The following is a 27214-nucleotide window of genomic DNA, read 5'->3' as shown; positions in this document are numbered from 1 at the left end:
AGGTTTGTGTGGGGGGAGATGGTTGTATAAAGGTTTGTGTGGGGGGAGATGGTTGTATAAAGGTTTGTGCGGGGGGAGATGGTTGTATAAAGGTTTGTGTGGGGGAGATGGTTGTATAAAGGTGTGACAATATTGCAGCACTTTATGTCATTATAGTGAGAGTCTATGGTTAGAGTTCTGTGGTCTTTCTGTTGTTCTGTGGTTCTGTAGCCTTTCCTCAAATTTAGTAATTTTTGGTGACCTTAATCTCACACAGTATTAATTAATTATCTGGACTAAAACTGTTAATCAAAAAGTTTGTGCAAAAAACTAAACTAAGAAGCTTTAAAGCTCAGGTAGTAGGCATTGTTAGACAGAACATAACCGTGGTTAGGTCATATGCTTGTGTGAATTAACACAAACAAAAAATACACTACATGACCAAAAGTATGTGGACATCTGCTCGTCAAACATCTCATTCCAAAATCACGGGCAGTAATATGGAGTAGCCCCCCCCCTTTGCTGCTATAACAGCCTCCACTCTTCTGGGAAGGCTTTCCATCTGATGTTGAAACTAGAGGTCGACCGATTAATCGGAATGGCCGATTAATTAGGGCCGATTTCTAGTTTCATAACATTCGGAAATCGGTAATTTTGGACGCCGATTTTGCCGATGTAATTTTTTTTATTACACCTTGATTTAACTTCTTGCGGCGAGCCATCCCGGATCCGGGATCGTGAATACAGCCTCAAGCTCATTACCATAACGCAACGTTAACCAGAAGGGGGTTATGGTACCCATTTGGGAACGAACCCTCCCACGTTCAGCTGGAACGTGGCGCAATGGAACGCAAAAATATTCTTAGAAATATTTAACCTCCACACATTAACAAGTCCAATAGCTCAAATGAAAGATAAACACCTTGTTCATCTACCCAGCAAGTCAGATTTCTAAAATGTTTTACGGCGAAAACATAGCACATATTTATGTCAAACCACCACCGAAGACACAGCTAATTTGAATAGCCAAGTTGAACAAAATATGCAATCAACAAACGCAGGATTAAAAGAAAAATAATTCACTAACCTTTTGAAAATCTTCATCAGATGACAGTAATATAACATGTTACACAGTACATTTATGTTTTTTTCAATAATATGCAATTTATATCCATAAATCTCTGTTTACAATGACGCCATGTTCAGAAAATGCTACTCAAATGTCCGGAGAAATGATGATAGCTCCGTCAGATAACGTAAGATAACAAGCAATACACATCATAAACTTTAACTAAATATACATGTTCTACACATAGATAGAAAGATACACTTCCTCTTAATGCAACCGCTGTGTTACATTTATTTTTAACGTTACAGAATCCGTTCACTAGGCTATAATATGAGACGGCGCTCAGAAATTAGCATTACGTCTCCTCTATCTTGGAGTCCACAGAAACCCAAATTTACCACATAAATATTCCCTTACCTTTGATGTTCTTCCATCAGAAGACCTAGAAGGAGTCATACTTACCAAAAACAGCGTTTGGTTTTGAAGTCTGTGTCTTTAGGTTATCAAACGCGACAAATTCCGGTCGAAATGCAGCCAAAATTCTTGTGGATGCGCACCAAAACTTCAAAATTACATATTATACGTCGACTAAACTGGTCAAACTAAGTGCAGAATCAAGCTTTAGCATGTTATAAACGTGGAAAACAATCCTTGGCACGAACAGAAACACCGGCATCGTTTGGTCAATCCTGGAAGAAAGAGAGCTCTGGAGCGTCCGCGCGCATGAAAGTACATGTTTTTTCGCATGACCCGAAGGTTTCAGCCCGCCAAAGGTCTCGTGGGCGCGCGATTCTCACAATGACAAGCCCCATTGAAAGCAGACATTGCGCTGAAGACGTGGAAACTGTTCCCAGGTCTGTAGCTGCTTGGGAAGGGTGGGGGCGATGACGTCAAAGTTGGGCCAACTTTTCTGATGACAAGAGAGAGTTTGGGAGAATGGCTGCCCTGAGAGTTCTGCTTTACATACATACATAATTTGAACGGTTTTAGAAGCTTTAGAGTGTTTTCTATTCAATAATAATTATTATATGCATATATTAGCAATTTTGGACAGATTTGTTTTCTGTTTACTATGGGCACGCAATTCCTCCAAAGGGGGCAGTAGTCAGCCCTATCCTTAACAGGTTTGAACTATTCATGAAAATCGCAAATGAAATGAAATCAATATGCTAGCTCTCAAGCTTAGCCTTTTGTTAACAACACTGTCATCTCAGATTTTCAAAAATATGCTTCTCAACCATAGCAAAACTAGCATTTGTGTAACAGTATTGATAGCTATTGATAGCTAGCATTAGCATTTAGCATTAGCATTCAGCAGGCAACATTTTCACAAAAACCAGAAAACCATTCAAATAAAATCATTTACCTTTGAAGAACTTCGGATGTTTTCAATGAGGAGACTCTCAGTTAGATAGCAAATATTCAGTTTTTTCCTAAAAGATTATTTGTTTAGGAGAAATCGCTCCATTTTGTGCGTCACGTTTAGCTACTAAAAAAACCTGTATCCAGGATTGTGTAAATCTATCCGCAAGCTCATTAGCATAACAAAACGTTAACTATTCATGAAAATCGCAAATGAAATGAAATCAATATGCTAGCTCTCAAGCTTAGCCTTTTGTTAACAACACTGTCATCTCAGATTTTCAAAAATATTCTTCTCAACCATAGCAAAGCTAGCATTTAGCGTTAGCATTTAGCATTTAGCGTTAGCATCAGCAGGCAACATTTTCACAAAAACCAGAAAAACATTCAAATAAATAATTTACCTTTGAAGAACTTCGGATGTTTTCAATGAGGAGACTCTCAGTTAGATAGCAAATGTTCAGTTTTCCTGAAAGATTATTTGTGCAGGAGAAATCGGTCCGTGTGGTTTGTGTGGGGGGAGGTGGTTGTATAATGGTTTGTGTGGGGGGAGATGGTTGTATAAAAAAAATGAAAATTCAGTTATCCAAACGCCAAACTTTTTTCCAAATTAACTCCATAATATCGACTGAAACATGGCAAACGTTGTTTAGAACCAATCCTCAAGGTGTTTTTCACATATCTCTTCAATGATATATGGTTCGTGGAAGTGTCCTTTCCCCTCTGAATCGCATGGCAAAATGCATGCAGCTGAAGATTACGCAACAATTTAGACAAAGGACACCGGGCAGACCCCTGGCAAATGTAGTCTCTTATGGCCAATCTTCCAATGATATGCCTACAAATACGTCACAATGCTGCAGACATCTTGGACGAACGGCAGAGAGCTTAGGTTCATTCATCACACATTCACAGCCATATAAGGAGACGATGGGAAACAGAGCCTCAAAAATTCTGCTAATTTCCTGTTTGAGGTTTCATCTTGGTTTCGCCTGTAGCATGAGTTCTGTGGCACTCACAGATAATATCTTTACAGTTTTGAAAACGTCAGAGTGTTTTCTTTCCAAAGCTGCCAATTATATGCATAGTCGAGCATCTTTTCATGACAAAATATTGCGCTTAAAAGGGGCACGTTTTTTTATCCAATAATGACATAGCGCCCCCATAGGTTGAAGAGGTTAATCTTTATTTAACTAGGCAAGTCAGTTAAGAACACATTCTTATTTTCAATGACGGCCTAGGAACGGTGGGTTAAATGCCTTGTTCAGGGGCAGAATGACAGATTTTTACCTTGTCAGCTCAGGGATTCAATCTTGCAACCTTACGGTTAACTAGTCCAACGCTCTAACCACCTGCCTCACGAGGAGCCTGCCTGTTCACGTGAATGCAGTAAGAAGCCAAGGTAAGATGCTAGCTAGCATTAAACCTAATCAATCATAATCACTAGTTATAACTACATATGGTTGATGATATTACTAGTTTATCGAGCGTGTCCTGCGTTGCATATAATCGATGCAGTGCGCATTCGCGAAAAAGGACTGTCGTTGCTCCAACGTGTACCTAACCATAAACACCAATGCCTTTCTTAAAATCAATACACAGAAGTATATATGTTTTAAACCTGCATATTTAGCTAAAAGAAACTCAGGTTAGCAGGCAATATTAACCAGGTGAAATTGTGTCACTTCTCTTGTGTTCATTGCACGCAGAGTCAGGGTATATGCAACAGTTTGGGCCGCCTGGCTCATTGCAAACTAATTTGCCAGAATTTTACATAATTATGACATAACATTGAAGGTTGTGCAATGTAACAGGAATATTTAGACTGATGGATGCCACCCGTGGAACGGTTCAGTATTTCACTGAAAGAATAAACGTCTTGTTTTCGAGATGATAGTTTCTGGATTCGACCATATTAATGACCTAAGGCTCATATTTCTGTGTGTTATTATATTATAATTAAGTATGATTTGATAGAGCAGTCTGACTGAGTGATGGTAGTTACCAGCAGGCTCATAAGCAGTCATTCAAACAGCACTTTCGTGCGTTTTGCTAGCAGCGCTGCTGTTTATGACTTCAAGCCTATCAACTCCCGAGATGAGGCTGGTGTAACGATGTGATGTGAAATGGCTAGCTAGTTAGCGGGGTGCGCGCTAATAGCGTTTCAAACGCCACTCGCTCTGAGACTTGGAGTAGTTGTTCCCCTTGCTCTGCATGGGTAATGCTGCTTCGAGGGTGGCTGTTGTCGTTGTGTTCCTGGTTCGAGCCCAGGTAGGAGCGAGGAGAGGTACGGAAGCTATACTGTTACACTGGCAATACTAAAGTGCCTGTAAGAACATCCAAAGGTATATGAAATGCAAATGGTATAGAGGGAAATAGTCCTATAATTCCTATAATAACTACAACCTAAAACTTCTTACCTGGGAATATTGAAGACTCATGTTAAAAAGGAACCACCAGCTTTCATATGTTCTCATGTTCTGAGCAAGGAACATAAACGTTAGCTTTCTTACATGGCACATATTGCACTTTTACTTTCTTCTCCAACACTGATTATTTAAACCAAATTGAATATGTTTCATTATTTATTTGAGGCTAAATTGATTTTATTGATGTATTAAGTTAAAATAAGTGTTCATTCAGTATTGTTGTAATTGTCATTATTACAAATAAATTCAAAAAAATCGTCAGATTAATCAGTATCGACTTTTTCTGTCCTCCAATAATCGGTATCGCAGTTGAAAAATCATAATCGGTCGACCTCTAGTTGGAACATTACTGCGGGGACTTGTTTCCATTTAGCCACAAGAACATTATTGAGGTCAGGCACTGATGTTGGGCGATTAGGCCTGGCTCGCAGTCAACGTTCCAATTCATCCCAAAGGTGTTCGATGGGAAGGAGGTCAGGGCTCTGTGCAGGCCAGTGAAGTTATTCCACACTGATCTCAACAAACCATTTATGTGGACTTGAAAAAGGAAAGGGGCTTCCCCAAACTGTTGCCAAAGTTGGAAGCACAGAATCATCTAGAATGTCATTGTATGCTGTGGCGTTAAGATGTCCCTTCAATTGAACTAAATGGCTTAGCCTGAACCATGAAAAACAGCCCCAGAGCATTATTCCTCCTCCACCAAACTTTACAGTTGGCACTATGCACTCGGGCAGGTAATGTTCTCCTGGCATCCGCCAAACCCAGATTTGCCCGTTGGACTGCCAGATGGTGAAGCATGGTGGCGAGCTTTACACCACTGGTGATCTTAGGCTGTGTGCGGCTGCTCGGCCCAGGAAACCCATTTCATGAAGCTCCCGATGAACAGCTCTTGTGCTGACGTTGCTTCCAGAGGCAGTTTGGAACTTGGTAGTGAGTGTTTTAACCGAGGACAGATGATTTTTACGCACTGTACGCTTCAGGACTCTGAGGTCCCATTCTGTGAGCTTGTGAGGCCTACCTCTTTGCGGCTGAGCCGCTGTTGCTTGTAAACGTATCCACTTCACAATAGCACCTACAGCCAATGTGGAAAGCTCCAGCAGGGCAGAAATTTGACAAACTGACTTATTGGAAAAGTGACATCCTATGACGGGGCCACATTGAAAGTCACTGAGCTCTTCAGTACGGGGCATTCTACTGACAATGTGTGTGTATGGAGATTGTATGGCTGTGTGCTTGATTTTATACACCCGTCAGCAACGGATGTGGCTGAAATAGCCAAATTCACAAATATGAAGGGATGTCCACATAGTTTGGTATATATAGTGTAGCTGATTATTATATAAAAGTCGCTAAATAAAAGATAACCGAGATTAGCACTTCAATCTAAGTGGCCTATGATTCAAATTCCTCACAAAACGTTAATTCACAAGTGTGACCACCACATGCACAGCTCTGTCTAGCCTACACAACGCTGTGCTCTATGGGCTTTAACACCCTGCCTTCCCTTTTTTTCTGAGTCGCTAGCATGGTCTGACAGGTGTCGTCAGTTGAAATGTGAGGAGAGGAAAGGAGACATTGGTCAGGCGAGATAGCAGGCCAGGGGGGGGAGGGGGGAGACCAACGCAAACTGACACCCACTAAGAATTCTCAAAGTGATGGATGGTGTTGCTCAGGTAGCAGACAATTGAAATGCCATCCCACTGCTCATCACTGAAATTGTTCCCAACGGCCAACCAGAAAGACCGAGAGAGACACCTGCAGATTCTTTATTTCTTTATAGGTCGATACCGATTATTGGAGGACAAAAAGCTGATGCCGATTCGTCGGCCGATTTTTAAAATGTATTTGTAATAATGACAATTACAACAATAGTGAATAAATACTTATTTTAACTTAATATAATACATCAAAATCAATTTAGCTTCAAATAAATAATGAAACATGTTCAATTTGGTTTAAATAATGCAAAAACAAAGTGTTGGAGAAGAAAGTAAAAGTGCAATATGTGCCATGTAAGAAAGCTAACGTTTAAGTTCCTTGCTCAGAACATGAGAACATATGAAAGCTGGTGGTTCCTTTTAACATGAGTCTTCAATATTCCCAGGTAAAAAGTTTTAGGTTGTAGTTATTATAGGAATTATAGGACTATTTCTCTCTATTCCATTTGTATTTCATATACCTTTGACTATTGGATGTTCTTATAGGCACTTTAGTATTGCCAGTGTAACAGTATAGCTTCCGTACCTCTCCTCGCTCCTACCTGGGCTCCAACCAGGAACACAACGACAACAGCCACCCTCAAAGCAGCGTTACCCATGCAGAGCAAGGGGAACAACTACTCCAAGTCTCAGAGCGAGTGACGTTTGAAACGCTATTAGCGCGCCCCCAGCTAACTAGCTAGCCATTTCACATCACATCGTTACACCAGCCTAATCTCGGGAGTTGATAGGCTTGAAGTCATAAACAGCAGAGCTGCTGGCAAAACGCACGAAAGTGCTGTTTGAATGAATGCTTATGAGCCTGCTGGTAACTACCATCACTCAGTCAGACTGCTCTATCAAATCATAGACTTAATTATAATATAATAACACACAGAAATATGAGCCTTAGGTCATTAATATGGTCGAATCCAGAAACTATCATCTCGAAAACAAGACGTTTATTCTTTCAGTGAAATACGGAACCGTTCCGTGTTTTATCTAATGGGTGGCATCCATCAGTATAAATATTCCTGTTACATTGTACAACCTTCAATGTTATGTCATAATTACGTAAAATTCTGGCAAATTAGTTTGCAATGAGCCAGGCGGCCCAAACTGTTGCATATACCCTGACTCTGCGTGCAATGAACGCAAGAGAAGTGACACAATTTCATCTGGTTAATATTGCCTGCTAACCTTGGGTTTCTTTTAGCTAAATTAAATTTTAAAAATGTGTATTGATTTTAAGAAAGGCATTGGTGTTTATGGTTAGGTACACGTTGGAGCAACGACAGTCCTTTTACGCGAATGCGCACTGCATCGATTATATGCAACGCAGGACACGCTAGATAAACTAGTAATATCATCAACCATATGTAGTTATAACTAGTGATTATGATTGATTCAGTTTAATGCTAGCTAGCATCTTACCTTGGCTTCTTACTGCATTCGCGTAACAGGCGGGCTCCTCGTGAGGCAGGTGGTTAGAGCGTTGGACTAGTTAACCGTAAGGTTGCAAGATTGAATCCTTGAGCTGACAAGGTAAAAATCTGTCGTTCTGCCCCTGAATAAGGCATTTAACCCACCGTTCCTAGGCCGTCATTGAAAATAAGAATGTGTTCTTAACTGACTTGCTTAGTTAAATAAAGATTAAATAAAAATGTGTAATTTTTTTTGCAAAATCGGCGTCCAAAATTACCGATTTCCGATTGTTATGAAAAGTTGAAATCGGCCCTAATTAATCGGCCATTCCAATTAAATCGGTCAACCTCTAATTTCATATTTTAACCTTTATTTACACAGGGTGTCATATTAAGACCCAGGTATTTCAGTCCAAGCAAAATCCTTGCTTGATAAATTGCTCTTTATTTATTTTTGACCATTTTAATTTAAAAATGTAAAATCATCTTTCAATATGAAATGTAGTCAATCTTTAAAACATGAAAAATGTCAAAAATAAATACAAAATTAAACAAAAAATACTTTTAATAAATTGTGTGTATAGTAAGACACTGACTTTGTACAGACACTTTTGACAAATAGATACGGCAATGATTTTAGTCACCACTGCCATCATCCTATGTACTGTACACACCATTAAATATAATGACTGAAAGTCACCGTTGGGCCTACTTTCCCCATTTCAAACTAGAGAGAGGTTTATAGACTGCTGATGTAGACACTTTTTCCTCACATATAAAGTCCCTGGTTGACTTTAATGAGCAGGTTGAGTCCTTGTTACTTTGTTCTTCCCTCTCCCCTCCCCTGCTGTTAGTCTCAGGGACACTGTGTGTGTGTGTGTGTGTGTGTGTGTGTGTGTGTGTGTGTGTGTGTGTGTGTGTGTGTGTGTATGCATTTGGCGCTTGCCTGTGTGTGTGTGTGTGTGTGTGTGTGTGTGTGTGTGTGTGTGTGTGTGTGTGTGTATACGCTCCTTTCCCTGCCTTTTAAATGCAGGGAGAAGAGCCAGACAGGCTCATTTGGAATGACGCTTAGAGAGATAACTGCCTCTGAGAGCTCTGAGGCACATGGTAAATTTGAGCTGTCAGTCATGTCTGTCAGGGCTTTCCCCCAGTGGACATGTGGATCAAGTCAGAGAAGGAGTAAGCCTCCACACCCACATTTTTGAAGGATGTCCCTAAAGCTTCCTCATTTTCATCAGCCTGCCTACCACTGGCATTCAGGTGCCATTCTCTGATTGGATGGGAAACTGTCTGAGTGTGCGTGTGCGCAGGCATGTACACACACACACACACACAGGATACACTTCAGAAAATTTCAGCGAGTTACGTAGTTTTATCATAGGTTTAGATTAAGAGTTGAAACGAGAAGTAAACGTGAATGGCATGAGGCCTTTTGGAATTGGAAGGTTTTATAAGGATCCATTGCACTCCATTGCACTTGTGCAGGAGGCCATTCAAAAGAGCTGGATTCCTTTTTATACAGTTCCTCTCTGAAGATAAAGATAATGGAATATGACATTATTAGCTATTGGTTTCATGAAAGAGTTCTGCATGAACCATAGTACATTATCACAACGTTTTTGGTTTGCTCATGTTATGGGATATAACTTAAGCAGCATTTAAGCGTTGTTTATCTGCTGCCATGGAATACCTGACCCAACTCCTCAGCACTGTATGGGAAAATGACATGTCATTTGGTTTTGAGGTTTTCATGACAGGAAGTGATTGATGGATTAAGAGGATAGATGTTGAGTTAAGAGGTTTTAAGAGACAGTGATTTAACTAATCTTCCTTCTGGTTAAAGAAGTGCCATGGTAACTAGAGTTGCACTCCAAATGGCACTACATCATAGGGGTTTGGTCAAAAGTAGTGCACTATATAGGGCCCTAAAACTCAACTCTGGACCTCGAAGCCAGTTCCACACCATAAAAAAAAAAAAAATCCCCTCTAATCAGGAACTGATTTAGATCTGGGACACCAGGTGTGTCCAATTCATTATCAGATAGAACAGAAAACCAGTAGGCTCTGAACCTCGTAGGGTAAGAGTTGAATACCCATGATATATGGTATAGGGTGCCATTTGGGACTCACACTAGTAACTACGCTGCCAGACCGGTGCCAGATGTTGTGAATGACACAGCATTAGGTCTGTGACTGAACTGAGCCACTCCATTGTGTCACTCACAGTTGACTCAGTTGGCAGACGGAGGTAGAAGCCGACCCAGTAACCAGACAGATGGTGGTGATGGTGGACGTTATGCTGCAGTCCTGTTCGAGTAACTTTGACAGAAATGTCCTGATACAGCAGTCAGAGGCCAGCTCATTAAAACAGTGGTGTTCAGAGTCGGGCCAGGTGGCCAAGGTGACTGGAGTAGCACTGAAATTCTTTGAAGACAGTGTGTGTGTCCCGGTAAGCACCCTATTCCCTATTTAGTGCCCTACTTTTGACCACGGCCCATAGGGGACTATATAGGGCAGTGTTTCCCAACTCGAGGCCTCGAGTACCCCAACATAACTCGTTGTTATTGTAACCCTGGACAAGCACACTTGATTCAAGCCCTAAATGAGTCCGGGGCTACAACATAAATATACGCTGTTGGGGGTACTGGAGAAACACCGATATAGGGAATAGGGTGCCATTTGGGATGCAGAAGTCACTCAGCTCCCAGTTTGACAGACGAACATATGGATTTGAGTGGTATGAGCTCCACATGCCTCATTCTCTTTCTGCGAAGCAAACACATGCTGGCTCTTCTATTTAGATACAGTACTGTGCAAAATATAGATAGTATGCCTGCCTCAGCAGATCCTGTCAAGTTGCAGGCAAACTCTCCAAAGAGACTTTGAAGTGGAAAAAAAAGTTTATGTATGAACTGTTTTGTAAGATATAGTGGTGAAACATATGCAGTCTCTTATTGGCGGGCTTAACTGGTTGGCTCTGACTTCAAAACATGAGTTCCTGTACATAAAACATATTGTTTTTATTGGGTTGTACTTTCCATTTTCCTTTGATATTATATAGCCCTCATGGGTTGTAGACATGCTGCATGGCAGCCCACCTCCTCATGGGATCCTGATAGGCTTGATTTGCAGTCTCCCTTTCTTTTACCCCCTGTTCGTCTGTGGTGTTTCTGGTAGAGAGAGGAGTGGATTACTAGTGTATTTTCCCTGGCCTCCTGGTTTCATTGTCATTCAACACATATGTGTGTCTGTGTGGTAAGACCCAGAGAGGCTCTTCTGAATCATGCTATAATTCATCCTCAGACTTCACAGCAGGCGTTGTTAAAGAATAGGGAGGGATAGTGTAGCCGTAGTTAGAGATGCAAATGTATTGTATCAAGACAATACCCTGGCCCCCTAATGCTGTTCCGCCCCACTCCTTTCACCATGTCTAGAGAGTCATGTCTTCACACCCCTTTAATGGCGAACACTATGTGACACAATGCTGTGTCATTGCTGATCCTTGGGGTGTGTTGTTGAACTGTTGTCTCGTAGCTAAATGTCGTCTTCCGTCGACGACCAATGCTCCAGGAGGAATAAAAAGCTTGAATTAGTAAATCAAGTTGTCTTTATGTGGCCTTTCTTCTAGGCCCTGTTGAAGATGGACTGCCAAGGCCTGGTGGCCAGGCTGATCATGGACTTTGTCCTGCTGACCACGGCCGTGGAGGTGGCCCCGCGCTGGAGGGAGCTGGCGGAGAAGCTGGCCCGGGTGAACAAGCAGCAGATGGAGCAATACGATGCTCCGCACAGGGACAAGAACGGCCTGGTGGACAATGAGGTGAGATTATCAGCCCATTACATCTAGATACTGTAAGGTTTACTGGGTTTGACTGGTGTTGGCTGCCTCAGACCTGTAATAAAATGGATGTGAGAAAATGCTAACCCTGCTATCAGTTTCTTGTGTGCAATGTTCTTTTATATTAGCCAGCCAGACTTGACCTTAGAAGCATTTGGAATGATTCTCTGTCCCCTCTGTTGATCTTGAAGGGTTTTATGAGTACTTTGGATTGATTGATCGGGTTGTTCTATAACAGTCGATTGATTGATTGATTCTATGTTGACAGTCAATGTGGAAGCCAGCCTACGACTTCCTGCTGACCTGGGCGGCCCAAATCGGGGACAGCTACCGGGACGTGATCCAGGAGCTGCACCTGGGCCTGGACCGAATGAAGAATCCCATAACCAAGCGCTGGAAGCACCTCACCGGAACGCTCATTCTGGTCAACAGCCTAGATACGTTACGCAGCTCTGCCTTCAGCCCTGTAGGACAGGGGGACTATGCCATTTGATCTGTACCCATCTACATCTGAAATGGCATCCTATTTCCTAAATAGGCTGCGTTTACAGAGGCATCCCAATTCTGATCTTTTTTCCACTAATTGGTCATTTGGCCAGTCACATCAGATCTTTTTCAGAGCTGATCTGATTGGTCAAAAGACCAATTACTGAACAAAATATCAGAATTGGGCTGCTTGTGTAAATGCAGGCATAGTAGGCCACAAATTCTGGCTGGAGCCTGATCAGAAGTAGTGCACTATGTAGGAAGTTGAGTCTCAGGAGGCCATCTGAGGGGTGATTCCTAACTTCCACTGACGTGAAATGTTCACTTCGTCATGCATTGACATCAGTGGGAGACTAGGTGAACGTTTGATTTAACTTGAAGTTTAACTTTGAATCTGCGTCAGAAATGGCACCCTATTCCCTACATAGTAGTGCACTAGTTTTTGCAAGAACCTGGTCAAAAGTAGTGCGATATATTGCGAATAGTGTGCCATTTAGGATGCACACTGAGTCTCTGGAGCTTGGCACTATGGATCCAGCAGGACTACTACTGGTCTCCTCCAGCCCTCAGGATGACCAATCAGCAATCACACCTTGACCATCGCTGTTATACCAGGAACTTTCAACTCTTGACCCTGCTCCCATCCTCTTGCACAGGACTACAATGGTTTGTAACCAGTAACCACCACTTCACACAGAGCACATGTTACTGTAGGTCCATTTCTCTGGCGGGTTAAACACTCTCATTGGAATTTACAGTAGATTATTATTAAGCCACAATATTGATGTGATTTCATAATGGTTGATGTTTCAATCAATTTCTAAAGGGTGGTTTTTAATCTGTATTGTCTTTTGCTACACATTTATTTCTACAGAAAGTGGCATAGCACTCGTTTTTATGGCTTTTTTTCACTAAATATATATATATATATATATATATATATATATATATTTCAAATGAAAAATATACAGAAACTTGATTTATGAAGTCCATTATACGCAATCACTTCTGATTTCTATTTCTATCCCCCTTATGTGTTTCTGTGCTGAAAATCTGTTTTTGACTGCTCTTTGTACTTTTTGCTTGCCAAAACAGTTAGGTGCTAGCCTAGATCAGTTTATTGTTCTACACAAAAGTATCATCATTTCAGAATAAACCCCCTTTGGTTAGTTTCCTCTATGTTCACTTTAGGACAAGATGCGTGCCACAAAAATCGGAAGAATAATTACATAATGTATCCAGCAAGGATCTTTCCTCTTTGTTTTCTGAAAATGTAAATGCAGAATTACCTCACGATATGGTCTCTTTATTTCATTTGTTTTAACCGGCAGTAACGGAATGAACAATTATTTTGAAGAATTCAATTAGATGTGATGGTTTAAATGGTTTGGTATGTTTTGTGAATGCAGATGAAATGTTAATAGTATTATGTGCATAGTTAAATGGTCACACTGGTCTGTGACGGTACCGACTGACAAGTTCTGCACTTCGATGCCTCTATTAGTTGTTGTCTTTACCTGTTGGTTCATATTAACTCAATAAAATGGCTGACAATTCTAAAGTGCCTCTGTCAGGCAGTGTGCAGCTTTCATGGTCGGAATTTGTGTTCCCGTGATTCTACATTCACAGACATTATTAAACATAATTTGTCTCAGTATGGCCCTACACAAAGGAGCACAGTGAAAGAGTAGCCTAGGCTACAGTGTTTTCTGGGGAGGAGGTATTGGACTCTTGGGCTAGTGGCCAGTTGGCTTGTTTGCTAATTTAAAGCATTCCTAAGCATTTGCATCAGGCTGATTCATGAGATCAATCTCATACTGTAGATAAATAACACAATTAATTGTAGACTTGCGATAGGAATCCATTTGTTTTGTTGCATTTCCATAAAAATATGGACTTTTAATGAGGTAACTGATTAATGAATTAAGCTAAAACAATTCTGGAATTAATGAAAACACAAAGATATTATAATGAACAACAAATCACAGTAATATATGGATGGATTAAATACTGTATGCAACAGGATCTCACAAACTAATTTCCAGTCTTGACGTTCGTCCAACTTGCGCCAAGGTCTAATTGTGAGGCTGCAGTCAAACGTCAAATTATGCCGTCAAAAAGTGAGATTGGGTTGCAGACACTCTTATCCAGAGCAACTTACAGTTGGTGCATTCATCTTAAGATAGCAAGGTGAGACGACCACATATCAGTCGTAGTAAGTAAATTCTTCCTCAATAAAGAAGTTATGAGCAAAGACTGCTAGTAAGACAAGTGCAAACATTTTTTTTTGGGGGGGGGGGGGGGGGTGAAACAGAAAAAAGGGTTCAATAAGGGTTCTTGGCCCGTCCCCATTAGAGACCCCTGTTTGGTTCCAGGTAGAATTATTTTGGGTTTCATGTAGAAACCCTGTGGAAAGGGTTATACGTGGAACAATAAACGGTTCTATTTGGAACCAGAAGGGTTCTTCAAAGGGTTCCCCAATGGAAACAGCCGAAGAATCCTTTTAGGTTCTAGATAGCAACTTTTTATTTTTAAGTGTAGGGTTTCAGACGTTTTCGGAAGATGGACGGGGACTCTAGTGTCCTAGCACCAGGGGGAAGCTGGTTCCACCATTGGGGTGCCAGGACATGGAAGAACTTTGACTGGGCTGAGGGGTTGGAGAGCCAAGTTGGGATATAAGTTTTGACCAGAGCCTGAAGGAAGGGCAGTTCCCCATGCTGCTCAGTAGGCAAGCACCACGGTCTTGTAGTGGATGCAGCTTCGACTGGAAGCCAGTGGAGTGGTGACATGGGAAAACTTGGGAAGGTTGAAAAACAGATGGCCTGTGGCATTCTGGATAAGTTGCAGGGGTTTGATGGCACAAGCGGGGAGCCCATTCAACAGATAGTTGCAGTAGTCCAGACAGGATATGACTAGTGCTTGGATTAGGCCCTGCGTCACTAGTTGTTTGAGTTCATGAGAGGCCTTGGTTTATCTGAGTTCAAGCGATATGAGAGTGGCTACCGAAGCCAAGGCATTACACATAGTTAAGTAGAAGGATGTTTAAATATATGACACTTTCTCTGTACCCAATATTGAAGGTAGAGCGCTCATTAGAGCCTAGCAAAGGGCACTGCAGCAGTTGAATCAATGTAATTTCCATAGCTCTGATCTAAATGTGCCACCCCATCAATCAAAAGAGAGGAGGATGAAAGAGAAAGAGGGGGAGCAAAAAAGAGAATGAGAAGAGTGGCCAGACACCATTGCATTCCTAAACGTATAGATCACATCTATTATTGTGTAACTGTCCTGTCGCACCTTTTTATAATAATAATGGGGTTAATTCATTAAACTAAATCTATGATAATTATTCCTCCCTAACGGAGACAGACTCCCCATGGTGACGGAGGGGCACCTTCAGTTCCCTTCTTCCTGCTTCCATGAGTCACCATGGAGATGAACATTCCTTCCTGCCCGTCGCCTGGTTACAGCTCAATGGCCTTCATCGTGCGTGCTCAGAGAGAGGGTCACGCCATTGTCTGGGGTTCTACCTTCTGCCTGTGAATCATGCATAAACCAATGAATGCCCATGAGACACTAAGGCCAGCCCAGACGATACACAGCGTATTGGAACATTGAGGATGGCTGTGAAAGAAATCCTCACGCAAATGCAAAGTACAAATGCAAAGCAGGCCTACAATCATCACTTTCTCAGATAAGCTTCAATTCTTCAGCTTGGGACAGGGCAGGGGTTTAGTTTCCCAGGCCCATGTTTCACCTCATGTGTTCTTTAATTTCTCAAACTGTAAATGAACTGTTATTGGCAAAAGAGGTGCCTAGGCTAGTGGGTTTTATAACGTAGGACGCCCTTTTGAGGTAATGATGAAGTGATCATTTGTCTAACGACGGTAGATGTTGTGACCTGAGGGCGATGCCTGTCCCATTTACTAAATGTTGTTAGATTTCATATCCTGTCTCCCTGGGATCATGATAATCACCTCTGTCCCTGACTCCTTGTGTGTGTGTGTGTGCGTGCGTGTGTGCGTATGTATGTGACTTTATAGGGAGGGAGAACATATTGGCTGAATGTGCTGCATTGATGATTTGCTGTCTCCATGGTAACCTCTCCATATAAACACTTGCCAAGGGAGTGAGCTTGCCTCTGTCTGAGAAGAGGGGGAAAGCACTTGAGCTTCTACTGCCAACAGCCTGACACTGAGGGAGAGAGAGGGGGAGGGTCTACACACTCTACAACACCACACACAGTAATCATCTTAAATCCTGTTAATTTCAATTCAATGTTTCTACAATATTCAACAATATTTTATCTGTGAAAAATAAATAACCGAACCGGGCAACAAAAGCCTGCTAACCTAGTTTCAGAAACCAGTGTAGGCTAGTTACAGTTGTCTTACTCTCTAGGCCTGGCCATATAAAAATGATGTCCTAAGCAGTATACCAAATGGCCTTGTTTTTACTTTTCCTGTTCACTTTCTCACTAATGTCCCATGGAGTCTTGTAGATTTCTGTATATCATACTGTCAGGTGTCAGCACACGAGAGTAAGAGTACTGTCAGGGGACTGGAGGAGGACAGGACAGGAGGGCTGTAAAGGTCTCACTGGTTCAGCAGCGAAGGGATAATGGCACTCTCTCTCTCTTTATCTCTCCAATCCAGGCTGCATCCCATCCGCCTGGGATTGGGAGTCCCATATAGGGTGGTGCACAATTGGCCCAGTGTCGCCCGGGTTTGGCTGGGGTGGGCCGTCATTGTAAATTGTAAGAGTTTGTTCTTAACTGACTTGCCTTGTTAAATAATGGTTACATTTTTTGTATTTTCTTTATAATCAACAGGAGGTTATTAGACCATCCCCTCTTCTAACCTCTCCAAATGAGAAGGTGATTATTATTAGAGGTCGACCGATTATGATTTTTCAACGCCGATACCGATACCGAATATTGGAGGACCAAAAAAGCTGATGCCAATTAAATCGGCCGATTTTTAAAATGTATTTGTAATAATGACAATTACAACAATACTGAATGAACACTTATTTTAACTTAATATAATACATCAATAAAATCAATTTAGCCTCAAGTAAATAATGAAACGTGTTCAATTTGGTGTAAATAATGCAAAAACAAAGTGTTGGAAAAGAAAGTAAAAGTGCAATATGTGCTATGTAAGAAAGCTAACGTTTCAGTTCCTTGCTCAGAACATGAGAACATATGAAAGCTGGTGGTTCCTTTTAACATGAGTCTTCAATATTCCCAGGTAAGAAGTTTTAGGTTGTAGTTAATATAGGAATTATAAATCTAAATCAAATCAAATTTATTTGTCACATACACATGGTTAGCAGATGTTAATGCGAGTGTAGCGAAATGCTTGTGCTTCTAGTTCCGACAATGCAGTAATAACCAACGAGTAATCTAACATAACAATTCCAAAACTACTACCTTATACACACAAGTGTAAAGGGATAAAGAATATGTACATAAAGATATATGAATGAGTGATGGTACAGAACGGCATAGGCAAGATGCAGTAGATGGTATTGAGTACAGTATATACATATACATATGAGATGAATAATGTAGGGTATGTAAACATTATATTTAGTAGCATTGTTTAAAGTGGCTAGGGATATATTTTTACATCAATTTCCATCAATTCCCATTATTAAAGTGGCTGGAGTTGAGTCAGTGTGTTGGCAGCAGCCACTCAATGTTAGTGGTGGCTGTTTAACAGTCTGATGGCCTTGAGATAGAAGCTGTTTTTCAGTCTCTCGGTCCCAGCTTTGATGCACCTGTACTGATCTCGCCTTCTGGATGATAGCAGTCTTAACACAAGACTGGAGTTTCATTTAGCCTACAGTAGATTTCTGCCATACAGTCATTCTAAATAGGCTGTTCTGTGTTTTAGCCACAGAATGAAATTGTATTCTATTGTATTGCATTGTATCTCTACGGTTTTAACCTTCATCGTTGCTTAAGTCTGAGCTCAAAATTAAGTCTAATGGGTGTTGCTATTCTCCATTGAATGCATCCTTGTTGTGTCTATACCTTGACACGTTTCCTTTCGTCTCAGGAACACGTCAAGGCTCTTGAAATGGCCAGTGCCTAGCAACAGAATGGGTCCAATGTGTTCAGATGTGTTGAGTGGTCTGCTTTTCCATTTCAATATGTATGTTATTCTAATCCACACATAATTTCAAGCTCCTATAAGAAATTGTGTGTACGTGACAGGCTGCCACGTTTGATTTAATCTACAAATAAATATAATTTAATAGAATAGTATAGAATAAACATTTTTTTTGTTTGTTTGTTTAAAGACGATATGCAAATCCTGCTTCACAACAGCTTGCGTGTGTGTATGTGTTTCTGTAGATGCATGCGTGTGTGTGTACAGTCGTGGCCAAAAGATTTGAGAATGACACAAATATTAGTTTTCACAAAGTCTGCTGCCTCAGTTTGTATGATGGCAATTTGCATATACTCCAGAATGTTATGAAGTGATCAGATGAATTGCAATTAATTGCAAAGTCCCTCTTTGCCATGCAAATGAACTGAATCCTCAAAATCTCCACTGCATTTCAGCCCTTCCACAAAGGACCAGCTGACATCATGTCAGTGATTCTCTTGTTAACACAGTTGTGAGTGTTGAGGAGGACAAGGCTGGAGGTCACTCTGTCATGCTGATTGAGTTTGAATAACAGACTGGATGCTTCAAAAGGAGGGTGGTGCTTGGAATCATTGTTCTTCCTCTGTCAACCATGGTTACCTGCAAGGAAACGAGTGCCGTCATCATTGCTTTGCACAAAAAGGGCTTCACAGGCAAGGATATTGCTGCCAGTAAGATTGCACCTAAATCAACCATTTATCGGATCATCAAGAACTTCAAGGAGAGCGGTTCAATTGTTGTGAAGAAAGTGCCCAAGAAATTCCAGCAAGCGCCAGGACCATCTCCTGAAGTTGATTCAGCTGCGGGATCGGGGCACCAGCAGTACAGAGCTTGTTCAGGAATGGCAGCAGGCAGGTGTGAGTGCATCTGCACGCACAGTGAGGCAAAGACTTTTGGAGGATGGCCTGGTGTCAAGAAGGGCAGCAAAGAAGCCACTTCTCTCCAGGAAAAACATCAGGGACAGACTGATATTCTGTAAAAGGTACAGGGATTGGACTGCTGAGGACTGGGATAAAGTCATCTTCTCTGATGAATCCCCTTTCTGATTGTTTGGGGCATCCGGAAAAAAGCTTGTCCGGAGAAGACAAGGTCAGGGCTACCATCAGTCTTGTGTCATGCCAACAGTAAAGCATCCTGAGACCATTCATGTGTGGGGTTGCTTCTCAGCCAAGGGAGTGGGCTCACTAACAATTTTGCCTAAGAACACAGCCACGAATAAAGAATGGTACCAACACATCCTCCGAGAGCAACTTCTCCCAACCACCCAGGAACAATTTGGTGACAAACAATGCCTTTTCCAGCATGATGGAGCAATCAAATAAAATTTGATTTGATTTGATTTGACCTTGCCATAAGGCAAAAGTGATAACTAAGTGGCTCGGGGAACAAAACATCGATATTTTGGGTTCATGGCCAGGAAACTCCCCAGACCTTAATCCCATTGAGAACTTGTGGTCAATCCTCAAGAGGCGGGTGGACAAACAAAAACCTACAAATTCTGACAAACTCCAAGCATTGATTATTCAAGAATGGGCTGCCATCAGTCAGGATGTGGCCCAGAAGTTCATTGACAGCATGCCAGGGCAGATTGCAGAGGTCTTGAAAAAGAAGGGTCAACACTGCAAATAATGACTCTTTGCATCAACTTCATGCAATTGTCAATAAAGCCTTTGACACTTATGAAATGCTTGTAATTATACTTCAGTATTCCATAGTAACATCTGACAAAAATATCTAAAGACACTGAAGCTGCAAACTTTGTGAAAATGTATATTTGTGTCATTCTCAAAACTTTTGGCCACGACTATATTTTTGCGAATGGGTCTGTGCATGTGCGTGTGTGTAGTCTCCATTTTACTCCCTACTGTGGACACAGCCTGCCTCCTCTGCAGGCAGGCTGTGTCCACTGGACCATAGCAGAGGCAGTACCAGTTACACTGGAAATGGAGTGGAAGACAAAGTCAAGGGACTTCTGAGTGTGTGTTGTCGATTTCAGATAAGGAAATATGTCAAACCTCGCTGAACGTAGAACTAGATAGAGCAGAAGTTAGAACATAAAGTGTATCCTCATTTAGCTGTTAATCAGGCTTTCAGGTATAATATACAGAAACCGTAGGCTATTAAAATTCCTTTGTTTGGCACCAAATGTTCTTTTAAAACTAACAATGTACAACATGAACTAAAAGATAGTTCTGGAACCTTGAAAGTTACACCAGATATTACAACTACATTACATAGTAAGATAAGATTTGGGCTACAAAGTGATGATTGGCAGAAATGAGCGGCATGAGCGGCATTGGCAGAAATGCTACAAGCCTCCAAGAACGCCAAGCAGACTTGGCCTGTGTCATTATTTGCCCCATCAAAACTACAGTAACACCTGTGTCCCAAAATGGCACCATATTCCCTACATAGTGCATTACTTTTGACAACATCCAATGGCTCTGGTAAAAATGTGTGCACTACATAGGGAAAAGACTGCCAGTTGAGACGCAAACTGAGAGAACTGGAAGGAAATAAATGTTGCTGCTGCCTTCTTTTGCCACTGAAGCCCTTTACATTAGAGCTACTCTAAAATGCATGAGCCGGCCTGGCTGGAAAGGTGTCTCAGGTGTCAGGCAGTAGGACTGGTTAAACACCAATAAAGAATACGTGAATTTTCACATGGAGAGAGAGAGCTAGAGAGAGAGAGAGCTAGAGAGAGAGAGAGCGAGAGGGAGAGACTCCTATTGTCTTCCTATAGGGAGCTGGATAGGGCAACATGATTTGCAATGTGTTGATTTGTGAAGTCTCAGCTTTCTTAATTTTATTGATCCCAGCTCCCACCACATGCTGCATCAATGAGCCATTCAAGGATAGAAAGCAATTAGTGGGGAACACAGCCCTGTTGAGTCAGGTTGCACAGTTAGAAAGGCCTCCCTTGACTGCATCCTAATGGGAGCATCATTCTTTCTCTCTCTCTCTCTCTCTCTCTCTCTCTCTCTCTCTCTCCCCCCTTGAGATGAGCTGTATAATTAGTTTGCCTTTTTTGGGATAAAACGTTTTTGTATGAAGAAACAAAATATATAGCCTATTAGCCAAAAAGTCAATATGTTGCAGTGTGTGTATTTATGCATAAACTATTTAGTTACAAAGCATAGGCATACACTAATAGTCCTACCCTAAATTGTCTCATATATGATTAGAAAAGGCTGATCCGAAAATAAAATGCAGCGCTGGCTGAACTGTGATAAATGGAGAAAATATTAGGTGCTTAGATAATAACCCCTGAGGCAGGCTGTACATTAAAGGCCCACTCCTTCATTTGAAAAACAATAAAACGGCAGCCCTGCCACTTAGTTTGCTATAAAGCTGAAGGATGGAACTGGAAGCCTACTGAGGAGTTGTCCTGACATCTAGTGGTGAATATTTTCAACACATGCATTTTTTGTAATGTGCTGTAAATGTAGGCCTACGTGCCACGGGTGATTCAATAGAACTTGCCATGGGTCATAAAAAAGGCAATAGGCATACCTGGCAACAACAAAAAATAAAAACACCTGGCAAAAAATGTGTGTCTAAACTCCACTTCCTCAATTATGGATGCAGTACTCATGTAATAGGCCTACATATTCTTCATTTTTATCTTTATTTGTATCTGTATGTCATAGCCTACAAAGGTGCCAGGAATGTATTTTAATAAATACATTAATGAATAAATAAATGTAACACTACAAAGTTTTGCAACCTTGAGGTTTCGTTTCCCTTGGTGCAGGTTGCTTGCCGCTATGCACATGTGGCACCGGTAATGTGAAGTTTCGCCCCTCCATGCTGAACTCTATAACATTCCTGATTTGTCTGCTGCGCGAAGGCGGAGTCTCCTAGTGTAGTAGACTAATATGTGTGCGCAACGCTGAATGGTAACCACTGTGGCAACCTTGTGAACCAACAGTCTCTCCACAGCGCTTCGCGTCAGGATGTTGTTTTTTTCGCTGATAACAGAGATGTTCTGAATTTCGGCTACCTGGCCTCTTCAGAGAAGGTCAGCATTTGCATATTAATTAACTTCAAGATGAGATGTTAATACAACAACTCGTGGTGGATTGTTAGGCAGCATCCGATTATTGAATAGCATTTGTTGCTGCAGCTGTATGCGTCGGGAGCCAACGTGCCAGAGGTGACTGCATCCATCGCAGCTTTTATAGACCAAGGGGACTGATGACAATAACAATTTCGGATAGTATTTAATTGTGACCGTGCGCTCTTCTCCAATCCATACAGGTTATCTACCTTGAGAAATGCGTGCTTGCAGAATGCAATAGCAGATGATGGAACAACAATTACTCTTTTTCACAGAGATCTAAGATATAGCCCATATGTATGCTTAGCATAAAGCAGGTGCCTCTTATTTGACTTCTCATTCACCAGTGCGTAAAATGGGTAACAGTTTTTCTAACATAGCTGCTTTTCAGTCCCTGCATATTGTCTTGCTGGGTTTAGATTCCGCCGGTAAAACGACTGTCCTGTACCGCCTGAAATTCAACGAATTTGTGAACACTGTTCCCACAATCGGATTTAACACCGAGAGGATAAAACTAAGTAACGGTACCGCCAAAGGGATCAGTTGTCATTTTTGGGACGTCGGGGGACAGGAGAAGCTAAGACCGTTATGGAAATCGTACAGTCGGTGCACGGATGGCATTATTTACGTAGTGGACTCAGTGGACGTGGACAGACTAGAGGAAGCCAAAACAGAACTGCATAAAGTTACCAAATTCGCAGAAAACCAAGGGACTCCACTACTGGTGATAGCCAATAAGCAGGACTTGCCCAAGTCTCTACCTGTCCATGAGATTGAGAAGCAACTGGCACTGCATGAGCTCAGCCCTTCTACCACTTACCATGTCCAGCCTGCATGTGCCATCATTGGTGAAGGGCTCCATGAAGGCATGGATCAACTGTATGAAATGATTGTGAAACGAAGGAAATCATTGAAACAAAAGAAAAAGAGATAAAGACTCATTACTGTAAAGTTGACCCCTATCTTCTGAGCTGCCTACTACTGTGCCATGACTTTTGCTGTACTAGGTATGTCAGGTGATTCTTGTTATGCAGAAGGTTACACTTGCAGTGTTTTTTTTTTTTTAATGATACACTGTATAGCTTTGGGGTTATTGGTGAAGTTAGTCACTTTTAGCTGTGCTGTTACATTCAATCACACATGGGGAGGAAAATAAAAACTTGCCTCTTGCTATCAGAAATGTCCTTGACAGGCTGGTACCTGTTTGTTGCTGCTTCACAGCATTTTCTTGTCAATAGTTTTTTCCCCCTGGAAAGTGAATGCCCTACACAGCCATTTTTGACAGACTGGAGTAGCAAACATTATTTCCAGATTGGAATGAACGTCATTAATCAATATCAATGTGCTTATAATTTTTCCACTTTGCATGCTCTGTTTATGTCACTAACACATTTTGAGAGAGACCGTCCATTTCGTTCTAATATTTCCCCTACTCCTTTGATAACTGGGCAAACAGTGCTGTTTTATAGTAGAATACAATAGCCTATATTGGGTTTAATGTGTCCTTCAAATAAAGAAGGCTATTCATATTTTGCACGTTTCATCACAATATTGTTTTGAATGTTTGTTTTATGACTGATGCCCAGCTGAGCATTCAACTCAATGCAGTGTCAGTAAGTGCCAAGGAGGATTTAGTCTGAAGTTTGGAAACGCGATGACATTCCGAAAGGAAGCAAATCATTAGTACGACAAGCTTTTGTCATTATTGTTATGTCGCCAGATTGACTTTAGATGCAGTATAACTTTAGCTAGCTAGCTAAGATTGAAGGGAGCGCAAACATTTTTTTTGCTAGCTAACGTTAGCGTTGTTACCTATTTCTTGACAAACGTTGCTATTTCACGACAAAGTTTTTTTCTACTAATTATTTGTCTTCTTTAGCAATATCATCGCATTTCCAGGCCACGATAGTGTAATTTTAACGAAACAGTCATTAGCCCCCGTTCAGAAAGAAAGACTGAGCAATTAAATCAGTCTGACATCCATATGCTGCGGTATCTGTAGAACGTTGATAACAATGGTATCGGCATGATGGAGGTGCAACCCCATGAGACATTATGGTTGCAGTCCAAACATTTAAAAGACACACCCGATCCCCTCAGCCCTCAAAATAAGTGGACACTTCTGATGATGTTTCATGACGTCTCACAAGTATACACTTGCAGGAATAGGGGCAAGGGAGGAAGGAATGATTTTTAAATGGTCGACCCATGGCCGGATATTCATCACTCGTTCATCCTGCGATGATTGTGTTTTCATATAATGATTGTGTTTTCATATATGCGCTACAGTCAATTATGAGTGCATGTCTACTTATATTAAATCTATAATTATTAGTCTACTGTATGATAGCTAGCAAATTAATTAGCTTTCTAACGTTAGCCTGCCTAGCTGGAACTTCTGAAGGAGGAAAATGTTTTTATTTCTACAATTTCCAAAAGATAACCAAACAAAAACATATTTACATTTTACAAGATGTGTTTGTGCCGTCATGTGCATTAGTAGCACAATTATTTCTAATTTATTTGCATTTGTTTTTACTTGTTTGTTGACTTCTCCATTGATGCTGTTTTTGCGGACTTTTCTTAGCGGATGTACAATCGTCACTAATTGAATTATGGGGAGTTTCAGGCCCCAGAGTGAACATAATTGTAGATTCTCAAAGCCGACTAAAAACAAGGGTTGAGGGGATTACGTTGCAAACTTCCTTTGCTTGGCTGATCATTTGAACCGCCCTCCAATATGGCGACGGGGATTCCGCAAGGGCAGAAGGGGAGGGTAAAGTGGACAAGGGTGTGTCTTTTTTAAGGTTTGGACTGCAAACCTATGTGTTCTAACTTCAATAGTATGATACACACCCCCGTTCTTATTGCTACTTCCTCGGCTACATTGGTAGTAGTTAAATAAAGGTTCCATACATAAAATAAAATAAACTAAATGTACTGTTTTTTTTGTATTATTATTGGATAATTAAAGCTTGCCAACAATAGAAAAAACAAACTGTATGTACAGTAAGACAAACCATTTTTTTTCCAAAATTAAAATGTTTGTCAACAAAACTTGTGTACTTTTATTTACTTTCCTGAGAGGTATTGACACTTAATGGTATGCTAATAAGTGTGGAGGTAATTTTATTTTACTGAAATGTTTACTAAATGTAAATGAGGAGATTGTCGGCTGTTTGTCCAATGCAGAAGGATTTGTGTTGAAATGGTTTTTATCTGAGTATATCTTTACAACTGTGTTATAACAGGATATTTTCTAGTAGGAGGTAGAATATTTAAAAAGTGAAGAGCTATACCAACATAAATTATTAATTCTTAAATTTACAAACTGCTTGTACAGTGTGACAAAAATGTGTGCGCACAGTCACATCTCAGGTATAGAGGCTAATGGATTTAGGCAGATTATTTTTAGGTTTTACCTTTATTTAACTAACAAATTCTTATTTACAATGATGGCCTACACCGGCAAAACTCGGACGACGCTGGGCCAATTGCATGCTGCCTTATGGGACTTCCAATTACGGTCGGGTTGTGATAGAGCCTGTATTCGAACCAGGGTGTCTGTAGTGATGCCTCGAGACTGCTGCGCCACTCGGGAACTGTTGAGGATGGGACGTCCCAGACCAGTTCATGCTAACCAACCACACACTTTACCCTTCAAAGAAAGGGGCATTTAAAAAGAGGGACACAAAAATACATCACACCATGATTTTTGTATTTATTATTTTCAGTATTATACAACAAACCCAGTGGGGAACTGTCAGGGCCCTCTACGCCCTCAGAGATGGCCTAAGGATAGACACAAATCTGTATATATTTTTATATACTATAATTTGTCATTTTATTTTCATTGATTTCATATTTTTTTGTGTTAATTGTATTGATCTTCCTATTGAATTTCTTCAGTTTGTGTTGGAAAAAGAAGGGTTAATATCCAAGAGAAAAAATATCCAATCAGAATTTTTCTTTTGTAGTCTCTAGGTAGGCCCTCAGGCTTTGAATGGAAGACACCAGCCAACATCATTAACATTGAATTCAATTAGAGCAGCATTTTGGAATGACAGTAGAATCAACCAATCACAAATTGTCATGTAATAGGTGGGACAATTGTATGATGCCTAAAGGCCCTCTAGAGGGCCTAAGTATACGTCACTAATTCAGAGCCAATAGCGAGCCTTATCTTTTTACAGTGAGTGTATGTAACGATGGTGATGGCAACTGCAGAGAGAGTAATTGAGGATGATGTGGTGCCTAAATTGTTAGCCACGCCCTTTTCAACTTTTAATGAAAAGTTTAATCTTGTACAGACCGGGAGACCAACTCCTGCAATGCCTGATTTGGTGCAACGAGAAAAGAGTTTTGAAAGGCATTTACAAGTTAATCATTATGAGCGCTATCCGTGGATAACCGGCTGTGAGCTGACAAAAAGGCTTTACTATTGGAATTGCCTACTCTTCAGCACTGATAATAGCTCAACTCGGACAATTGGTTTCAAAGATTTAGCCTGTTTGACAAAGTCAGCACTTCGTCAGAACAGTAAGTTTAAAAACATTTGGGGAAACAATAGTAGACCTTCTTAACGAGCAGCGGCGCAATGAGACACTTTCCCACAATGATAAAGTCAGGCACAACAGGGAGATTCTAAAGCGCCTTATTCATACGGTTGTGTTTTTAGGCAAGCAAGAATTAGCATTCAGAGGACATGATGAGGG

At 41.1% G+C, this 27214-nt stretch overlaps 2 protein-coding genes across 2 annotated transcripts in view; both read left to right on the top strand.

The window, feature by feature from the left end:
* Positions 1-13836, top strand: part of LOC115129662 (SH3 domain-binding protein 4-A-like) — a 28030-nt gene extending 14194 nt beyond the window's left edge. Inside the window, exons 4-5 of the mRNA XM_029660271.2 lie at positions 11589-11777; positions 12064-13836. Of these exons, the coding sequence (XP_029516131.1) occupies positions 11589-11777; positions 12064-12288 (414 nt within the window). The 3' untranslated portion in view covers positions 12289-13836. The remainder of the gene's footprint in view (positions 1-11588; positions 11778-12063) is intronic.
* An 8521-nt stretch (positions 13837-22357) lies between these two features.
* On the top strand, positions 22358-25544 carry LOC115129962 (ADP-ribosylation factor-like protein 4C). The gene has a single exon (XM_029660753.2). It carries the CDS (start codon positions 22855-22857, stop codon positions 23431-23433), a length of 579 nt encoding a protein of 192 aa, XP_029516613.1. The 5' UTR covers positions 22358-22854; the 3' UTR covers positions 23434-25544.
* The last annotated feature ends 1670 nt before the right edge of the window (positions 25545-27214 follow it).

This window comes from Oncorhynchus nerka, linkage group LG5 (genome assembly GCF_034236695.1).
Source record: "Oncorhynchus nerka isolate Pitt River linkage group LG5, Oner_Uvic_2.0, whole genome shotgun sequence".
Taxonomy (NCBI): domain Eukaryota; kingdom Metazoa; phylum Chordata; class Actinopteri; order Salmoniformes; family Salmonidae; genus Oncorhynchus; species Oncorhynchus nerka.
Note: the sequence above shows the minus strand (reverse complement) of the source record. Positions and strands in the feature narration are given on the sequence as shown.

What these genes read in the sequence shown, in the direction of transcription:
- LOC115129962 (XM_029660753.2), top strand. Translation starts at nt 22,855, where the DNA reads ATGGGTAACAGTTTTTCTAACATAGCTGCTTTTCAGTCCCTGCATATT.